This window comes from Trichosurus vulpecula, chromosome 6 (assembly GCF_011100635.1).
Source record: "Trichosurus vulpecula isolate mTriVul1 chromosome 6, mTriVul1.pri, whole genome shotgun sequence".
Taxonomy (NCBI): domain Eukaryota; kingdom Metazoa; phylum Chordata; class Mammalia; order Diprotodontia; family Phalangeridae; genus Trichosurus; species Trichosurus vulpecula.
In genome coordinates this window covers 1,964,651-1,973,835 of record NC_050578.1, presented here as the reverse complement: position 1 = coordinate 1,973,835, position 9,185 = coordinate 1,964,651, and the positions used below count along the sequence as shown (strand labels likewise).

The 9,185-nt window shown below is 50.6% G+C and overlaps 1 protein-coding gene across 1 annotated transcript in view; it reads right to left on the bottom strand.

Annotated features, from left to right (window-relative positions):
- MICU3 (mitochondrial calcium uptake family member 3) overlaps positions 1-8,591 on the bottom strand; it is an 85,502-nt gene extending 76,911 nt beyond the window's left edge. Inside the window, exons 1-4 of the mRNA XM_036763258.1 lie at positions 8,532-8,591; positions 7,065-7,131; positions 6,644-6,951; positions 5,756-6,256 (exon numbers count right to left, since the gene is read on the bottom strand). Coding sequence (XP_036619153.1) covers positions 5,756-6,256; positions 6,644-6,951; positions 7,065-7,131; positions 8,532-8,591 — 936 coding nt within the window. The remainder of the gene's footprint in view (positions 1-5,755; positions 6,257-6,643; positions 6,952-7,064; positions 7,132-8,531) is intronic.
- Between the last annotated feature and the right edge of the window lie 594 nt (positions 8,592-9,185).

The following is a 9,185-nucleotide window of genomic DNA, read 5'->3' as shown; positions in this document are numbered from 1 at the left end:
TCCACCCCCGCTTTCTGTATATCACTTCCCAGCCAGCCTTTTCTCTATCTAACACAGAGCAGTCCACCTGGCATCTCTGGCCCTTGGCTCTCTGTTCACCATGCCTGGGATAAACTCACTCTTCACCCGAATTTATAGAATTCCTTCCTTCCCTCAAAACACAGCACCAGGGCCACCATCTACATGACATTTTCTTTAGTTCTCCATATGCCGGAGATCTCACTGCCTAGCATTTATTCTCTATTTCTTCTATACATATAATACATATGTGCACAATTACGTATATGTACACATGCATAATTACACACATATCCGTTTGTTGTCTCCCCCATTAAAGTTCTTTTCATGCTCTGTATTTCTATCCCCAGGGCCTAGCAAAGTACTTGGCACATTGGAGGCACTTAATGAAATGACAACATATAAAAAGCACTTTGCAAGCTTTAAAACCTAACGATTTTTATATAAATGCTGACTGATTAATTGGGTATTTGAGGTTAAATATTGGATTAAACACATTAGACAATTCTTTGGATTTTAAAGCTAAAAATTTTTGAGGAATGCCAAAGCCTCATTCCAAGTTTATCTACCATGAAAAATGCCCTGACTTTCTAAGACTAGATCTTTACTAAGCACCTCAATCAAATCTTCCCAACACCTCTTTTCAGTAGACCAAAGTTCAGAGCCATATCTACTGACAAAAATTTGGCAAAACTTGCTTAGCTAAAATAAATACTGTGCCATGTGATTTGCTGCAATAAAGACTGGAATTTGGAACTTGAGTGACATTTCCTTAAGTACAGCACTAAAAATAGCTAACTTGGATGGAGGCAATCTAAATTTCAATTCTCACAAAATGCAAACATTTCTGATATGTGGTGTTTCATGCACATTAGCAAGGACTCCAAGGGCCAGTGTTGGACGAAAATTAGGTTAGATCTAAAACAAACTGGATATTAAGTAAGATTTACCAAAAAAAATTTTTCCCCAAACAGTTCATCATATCAAGAATGTATTTCTTTAAGGTACTGAGAAGATCAAGCTTGGTTCTGGATCATTTTTGGCATGGAATGCTGTCTGATGTTTGCCAATAGAAAGAAGGATCCAGCACACTGGATCCACATGTGCCATAATGGCAGACTGGGTTGTATGAAGTGTTCAGGGAGGACTAGCCCCTCTGGTGTGAGGGCTGCAGAGCCCTTTTTAGGTATCCTTGGTGTCCACCTGATTCACCCAGTTCTCACCTGTGGCTCCAAGAAGCTGTAGCATGCACAGTGGCCACACCCAAGTAAACCATTTTAGCAGATGGTCTAAACAAGGTTGAGGGTAACCAAGCGGTCTCAAACCCTTCAATGGGTTGGGGGGTGTTGACCCCAAACATGTGAAGACTTCCCCCAGCAGAATGAAGGTGTGGATGAGAAGAACTTGTTCCAATGGCCATGAAGGCAGCTGAAGCAGGCTCTGTGCAATGCTTAGAGCTTGGCCAGACATCAAGGGAGCCAAGTTCATCCGCTGCATCCCAAGCCATCGACAGTCATCCTGACTTTTGTCCTGCCACTGAACTTCAATGACTCTTGGAGAGAGGGAGGTGCTGACTGGACAGCCCTGCCTCACCTGCATCCAATTCACAAGCAAGTCAAGACATCACCCTGTGATGTCACTGGTACTCTTCAAAAGGAAGGATGAATGAAAGTGGCAGACCAGGAAGTTGAAAACCTAATGTGCTAGCCATCTAAACAAAGAATGTAACTGTAATTACAGGATCAAGGATTTTGGTGTTTAATCAACTAACCACCAAGCAGTTATTAAGTGCCAACTATGTGTCGAGCATTGATATAGACCTTGGGGACACAAAGATAAAAATGAAATAATATTTGCCCTTAGGTAGCTTATAGTCTAGCCAGCAGAGCCATGCAGATCTAAAGATGGGTAACAAGGTTGGAAAGTCAGGGTGGGGCAGGCCTATGAAAGGCTTGAAAAGCAAAACAGATGATTTTATATTTGACCTTAAAGGCAAGAGGGGGCATTTACTGAGTAGGTGCGGGGTGATGAAAAGAGACTGAGGGGCAAAGGCTGGGTTGAGCAGGCCCAGGGGAGAGATGACTATGGGAGAGGTACAAAGGTTGAATATTGGTAAACTGGTTAAATATGTAGGGTGAGGGAGTGTGAGGAATCAATGACGCCCCCGGTGTTGTGAATCTAGGTGAGTGGCCCTATGATGGTGCTGATAGAAATGGAGAAGTTTGCAAGGGGCATGGGTCTTGGGTAAAAGTTAATGAGTTCTGTTTTAGACTTGTTGAGATCAAGCCTTTGGGATGTGCATCAGTTGGAAAGATGTGTAAGTAGAGCTTAAGAGAGAGACTAGGACTGGATAAGTAGGTGGTGATGCATCTGCATAGATAATAATTAAGATCATGACAGTTAATGAGGTCACCAAGCAAGAGTATGGAAGGGAAAAAAAAGAGGTCCCCGGACAGATACCAGGAGAATATCCACAGTTAGGTGGCATGATATGGTTAATGATTCATCAAAGGAGACTGTAGAGTGGTCAGACAGATAGGAGGAGGGCTCTGCAGCCCTCACACCAGAGGAGCTAGACCTCTCTGAACACCCCGTATAGCCCGGTCTGCCGTTATGGCACATGTGGATACAGCATGTTGGATCATTCTTTCTATTGGCAAACATCAGACCAAATGAATGCTGTTCTGAAAATCCAGAGAGGAGAGAGTATCCAGGGGTGAGATTAGTCTGAAGAATCAAAGGCTATAGAGAGGTCAGTCAAGGAGACAGGGGTGGGAGAAAAGACCACTGGATTCAGGAATTGGCAGATCACTGGTGATTTTGGAAAGAATGGTTTCAGTTGAGCGATAAGGTCAAATGCCAGTAACAAATCCACAAATAAGTTATATAATAACCCCCCTTATTATAAACTGAATAAATGCCTCATTCATACACACATATAAATGACACACACGGCCATTTTTGGAATTTGTAAAGATGTTGTTTTATTTAATACAAACACAATTAAAGGAATGACTGAATTCGCAGCAGCTTTTGGTTATTTGGTATTTTCTCAATCAATTCCTATTGTGAGAGAATCCGCAAAATGTTGTTAAACTGAGTTTCTCTTATTTAAAAAGTTTAGGACAACTGTCCTAAGGCATCTAGCTATTTCTTAATATAGCATAGATCATTTTTCATTCCCCTTTGCACCTGGACAAGTGGCTGCATTCACTGCTTCATCAGGAAGATGACCTTTGGGCTTACTTAGTCCTCCCTCATTCTGGTTGGAGCATTAATGAGTACCACTTCCAGCAGGTCCTACCTACCAAACTACAAAGGGTTCAAGCACTGGCTTAGTGACATGAGTTGGCCATCTGGAAGACCAAAAATATTCAAATGGATCTGTGACTTCATGGATTTGGGAGTCCTTCCAACAATGAAGATCCTAACCTATCCCTGCCTGCCCAATTCCTGTGACTCCTGTGATATCATAAGGGTATTAGCAGTGGGGTATCCTGGCTGGCCCTTGATCATTCCTCCCTCTTGTCGTATGACTGTACTGTCTTCTCTTGTTGCTATCCAAGTCCCTGATGACCTCCTTGACTCCTGCTGTGTGTTATACATAGTAGCCTGCTCATACCCACTATGTGCTTCTCTGTTCCCTTCTGTGAGTCTCATCTTTAGTTCTGGAGGAAGTGGTATCTTGCTGCTATACAGCAATCTACTATTGAAAAGATGGGCCTTTGCTTTCATGGGATACTTGGGGTCAGTAATGGAGATTTCACTTTGTTAAAAGCAATCTGGCTGGTGTTCTTTCTTCCCAAATCCAGGCCTGCCTCACTGTTAATCCGTCCTGTCTGTCCATTCAGAAATCTGGGCAATAGGCATTAATCATCTACTTGGTCTTTCCTGTGTGGGTGAACAAGCTGAACTCCTTTCAGCAATTACAGATCGCTCTCAGAAGGCTCTCTGCTAGTCAGTCAACAAACATTTATCAAGCACTCACTATGTGCCAGGCACTGTGCTAAGCCCTAGGGAGACAAAGAAAGGCAAAAGACAGTACCTGCCCTCGAGGAGCTTTCACTCTCTGTTGAAGGAGACCACCTGTAAACGTCTAGACACATGGCTTTGCCAGGTTTTGAGGCTCCACACAACCAACACAATGGCACTGACAAACAGGCACATTTGGAGGGCTTTGCCATCCCCGGGGAGGGCAGCCCTCCTCAAGCTTGACTCAGCGCAGGATCTCCATCATCCTGAAGGTGAAGATCTCAGACAGGCACAGGTCCCCTGTTCATTAACAGAGCAACCCTGAATATTGCTTCCTTCCAAGAATCCCAAATGATCCTGATGTGTGGATGGGAGACACTGTGGTGTGGAGGAGCCTCAAGGACAACATCCTCTTTACTGAATCAATGTTCAATCTCCACCAGAGCATCTCATATTCTCTACACCTTTGTTAGTTCTGAGATGGGAAAGTTGGAGTGCATTGTTGAGTACATCACTTGTACATCACCTGCTAGTTCCCTGATAAGTGAGGACGACTGTAATTCTGGTACAGATGTCTAAAAAGAGATTCTATGTAGATGGGGCAGTAGGCACACAGACTCTTCATGAGCGGTATTCTCTCAATCACTTTGATATGTTACTAAGAGACAAGATTTTCTGCAGCCCTATGGTCACTTCCCCCCTTCAGATACTTTATATATTAATAAATTCCACAATGCTCCCAACTGTGTCACCACCAGCAGAATCTCCTCTACAGGATCCAATCCAGTTGCTTTCCCCATCTTTTCCATTTTTATTGGCATTTTCACCATGATGCTAATGGCTGAAGTCCAGTGCTTCCACTATCTTTAATGGACAAAACCATTTAAAAAGTAGTTTTTGCAAATCTTTTCCATTTTTCCTTTGTAGGCATCCTTGAAGGCCACTGGGATGACTTAGCAATCTTGTCAAGCCTTTTTTACCCTCTACTGCTTCTCTTTCGGGGGCAGCTCCCACTTTCTAGGTAAGATTTCGCAGGTGAGCTTGGATCCTAAGCCTGCGGTGCCTCAGCTGTCTGGCCGGTGAGCCCGAGGCTTGTCAGCCCAAGGGCTTTGGGGGCTCCTCCGGCCTGGCCCTCGCCGTCACTCATGCTGTCCACTTGTCATTCTCAATAATCCGCTTAATGATAGCGGTTAGGTCACTTTCAGTGAGACCATCTCTCTGTCCCAGGGCCACTTTCCTTACTTTTTACAAAACCCAGCCTTCCCCGGAGACGGCCCTGCCCTGCCCAGGTGGATGGTCGGTCGGCTCACAGCCGCTCCCCGAACACGTTACCTGCGGTCAATGCCGAGGGTCGATCCCGGGCCTCCCGGCCTCGTCCTCTCGTCCCCCCTCCCCCGGGAAGTCTCGAGTATCGGGGCGCTGGGGTCCTGCCGCGGGAGAGGCAGAGCCTGGATCTGCGGAGCCCCCAGAAGGCGAGCCCACGTACCGTGCTTCCCCCGCCTACCCCCCGCCCCCCCCCCGGTCACGAGCATCGCGGCGCTGGGGGCCCTGCCGCGGGATGGGCAGAGCTTGGATCTGCAGAGCCCACTCTGCCCCGGCCGTGCCTCAGTTTCCCCCAGAGGGCGGGCCCACGTACTGTGCTCCCCCCCACCCCGGTCACGAGCATCGCGGCCTTGGGGGCCCTGCCGCGGGAGGGACAGCGCCGGGATTTGCGGACGCCCCTCCCGCCCCTGCCTCAGTTTCCCCAGAAGGCGGCCCCACGTACCGTGCTGTCCCTGGCGGCGGCGGCCACGGCGAGGGGCAGGCGCGCGGGTGGCGGCCCAAGGGCGGGCTCGGGGCCCGGCTCGTCGGGCTGGGGCTGCGGCTGCGGCCCATACAAGCCGTGGCACACGGCGCCCACCAGGCCACCCCCGGCCGCAGCCGCCGCGCCCAGCTCCCCCCAGCGCCGCCGCCTCCGCCGCCGCTGCCAGGCCTCCTCGTCCTCCTCCCGCTCCTCCGGCTCCGCCGCCGCCTCGGCCTCAGCGCCCGGCCGCCCCCACAGCGACCGCCCCAGCCCCGGCCCGGGCCCGGGAAGGGGGGGGCCCAGGCGCCGCGGAGCCGTCCAGAGCAGCCGCCGAAGGGCAGCCATCGTCCGGCCCAGCAGCGCCGCTGTTACCGCGGCAGCAGTAACTGACAGGGGGCCGGGGCCGGGATCTCGCGACAACGGGGGTCGGGGAGGGGAGGAGGGACGGCAGGAGCGGGAGCCAGAGCGAGGGCGTGGGGAGGGCTGGGGAGCGGGAGGAGCGCGGGGATTGGAGGGACAGGGATGGAGGGCGGAGCTAAGGGGCGGGGCAGGGCGGCAGGAGGGAGGAGGACAGAGGGGGCGGGGCTAATGGGAGGGGCAGAGAGGCGGGAGAGTGCTAGGAGAGAGAGGGGAGGGGCGAGGAAAAAGGGGGACGGCGGAGTTAATGGCGGGGGCGGAGAAAGAGGAGGGGCTTGGAGAGCTGGGAGCAGGGGGAGAGGGAGGGCCATCATTAGAGAAGGGAGGGAGGGGGCGGGACCAGGATTGCTAGGGAGCCTGGCTCCGAGGGCCATTGGGGGCGTGGCCCTAAATTGGGGGCGTGGCCATGGGTGGCTGGGAGGGAGAAGGGACCCCCGCCGCTAGGCTGAGGACCAAGCTGCCCCTTTCGCTCCCCTTCCCTGGATGCCCCTGCCCATGGGCGGGGCCCGGAGACTCCTCGCGTGGGGCTTGGGGAAGTCGGTGGGGGAGCAGCCGGGAAGCCGGGCCAAGGCGATCCCTAGTGGGTTCGTCCTCCTCCGCTCCGGAGGCTGTAGGGGGTCCCACGGTCCCCGGCGTGGAGCACGAACGCCTGCCTTTTCCCTGAAAGCTAAGGGTTGGCTGGATCCAGGATCTCCGGAAGGGAGCAATAGAAAGGCGCCTGCTGTATGCAGTGCAGAACAGGGGTGAGCAGCACAAGGATGCTGAGAACACCAGAGGCACGCGTGCTATTCACGGGCACGCTCGTTACTCTTTCCTGGAACATCGATACTTAAAATGCAAACAGAAAAAAGCCATCTCCAGGACCCCCACGCACCCGCGTCGGGCCACGCGTGCTCAGGGAAGGCGCACAGAAGACGAGCAGGCAGACGGCGTCGGTTCTCCTACCCAATTAGAAGCTTTCCTGGAGGTCTGCGGACCACACCCACAATGGACCCAGCCTGCCCTTCTTTCAGCTAATTGTGAGATGGTAAAGGTCGGGTCAGTTGGCAAAGGTCGGGTCAGTTGGCCAACACTACTGGGGAAAGCCTACTGGTGCCCTCACGGAGCAGGGAGCCTGCGTTTGGTAGATACAGAACTCTCACCAAGACTTTGGTTCAATGGGACAACGGACGTAGAAGTTGGTGGTTGGTGATGTTCTCTGGATTGCCTTTTAAAAAGCATTAGCAGAGGCTGAGATTCCCCCTCAGGCCTCCGGCGTCTTCCTCTCCTTAAGATACCTTGTATCGGTCAGTTATGGCACCTTCAGCATGGCTCACCTCCAAGTCCCTTGGTCCAATCGGGCTCCTTTTTCTCATCTTCTTTCTCTTTAGTGGGGTCCAACTGTAGGGATTCCACTGTCCTTGAGGGAGAAAAGAGTTTGGTAAATAATGATCTTTCCCATTTTTTCTGCTAGCCCTAACATTCACCTAAACTGAACTGAACGTCTTTTCAGTTTGTTGATAATAAGACCTTCACAGAAGACCATTAAGTAAATGCTGGCCATAGACAGCAAACCTGGAGTTCTAAATCCTTCTCTGGGCCTCAGTTTCCCCCTCAAAAAAAGGGAGAGATTGGCTTCTATGATGCCCAAGTCCTTTTGAGCTTTGCCTCTGATTGAACCTGGGAACACGATGCAGGGATCTGGAGCAACTCAGATTGATCTGTTACCTCAGCACAGACTTCTTGTCCTCCAGCTCTTCCACATGTTCTGAAGGGAAACAAGCTTTGCCAGGAAATTATATTCCCTTCAGACTGTCAAATAGTTTCTAAGACAGCTCCCTACAGAATCTGATCCTCTCCCTTATGACTTCTCTAGCTGGGGAATTCAACGGAGATCTACAAGGAGTCATTTTGTTAATGGTGAGCCAAGGAGATAAAATCACGATGACCCAAGACACTGATGGAATAAAGACTCAGTACAGCACGGTGTAGTAGAAAGAGTGCTGGGTTTGGAGTCAGGAAGACCTAGGTTTGGATCTCAGTCGTCTCTGAGCTTCAGCTTCCACCCAGGGAAAATGGGGATGGTAATACTAACGGTACCTACATCAGAGGCTGAGATGAGTTTCGAATGAGGTCGTGCAGATAAAGCGCTTTGAAGAACCTTACCAAGCGCTGTGCTTCTTCCAGAAATCTATTGCTTTCTCTATCCACACCTTGCCAGAGGATGGATTCGTGGGTCCTTCCCTGGTGAGCCACTAGGTGGCGCTTAACCGTCTGCTCTACACAGCTAGACCGGTCCTTGCACCCCAGGCACAAAATGTGTTGCCAGTCTGATTGGAAACTTTCCCAATTTTGCAGGAACCTGCACAGTGAGCGCAGACGTCCAGAGCCCAGGGTCCAGATTCTGATGCCAAGGCGCCATCTTGAAAGCGGGTTGTTGTAGGAGTTACTGAGGAATGCTCCCTTTTCTGTACATGGCCTCCTTGATGTCCTCACTTCTGCCAAGTGAGTTAGGAAGATCAAGTGTGCTTGTCTCCACTTTACAGATGAGGCTCAGAGTCAGGAAGTGGCAGATTTGAGATGCAAACCTAGATGAGAAGCAGCTCGGGCCTATAGTGGATAGGGCCATGGTGTTAGAGTTAGGAAGGCTTGGGTTCAAATCTTGTCTGAGATGCTTGTACACAACTGCTGTGAACCTGGACAAGTCACCTGTGCCTCTAGGGTCATCCATTCTAAACCCCTCATTTACAGGAGAGGAAACTGAGGCACAGGATCACATAGGTAGTAAGCATCAGAGGTAGCATTTGAACTCAGATCTTCTAACTGCAGATTAAAGGCCCTTCGTCCCCACCTTGGTTGCTGCTCATGATCCAGTCATTGGGGAGATATTTTGAAGCTGAGGCTCTAGAAGTGATATGATTCTCCCAAGCAAGGCCCTCCTCACTTTCAGTGGCGTGCCCACTCAGCAACCAGAGTTTCCCAGGAAGCCCTGCTCCTCAGCCTTCCTCTGCTTACC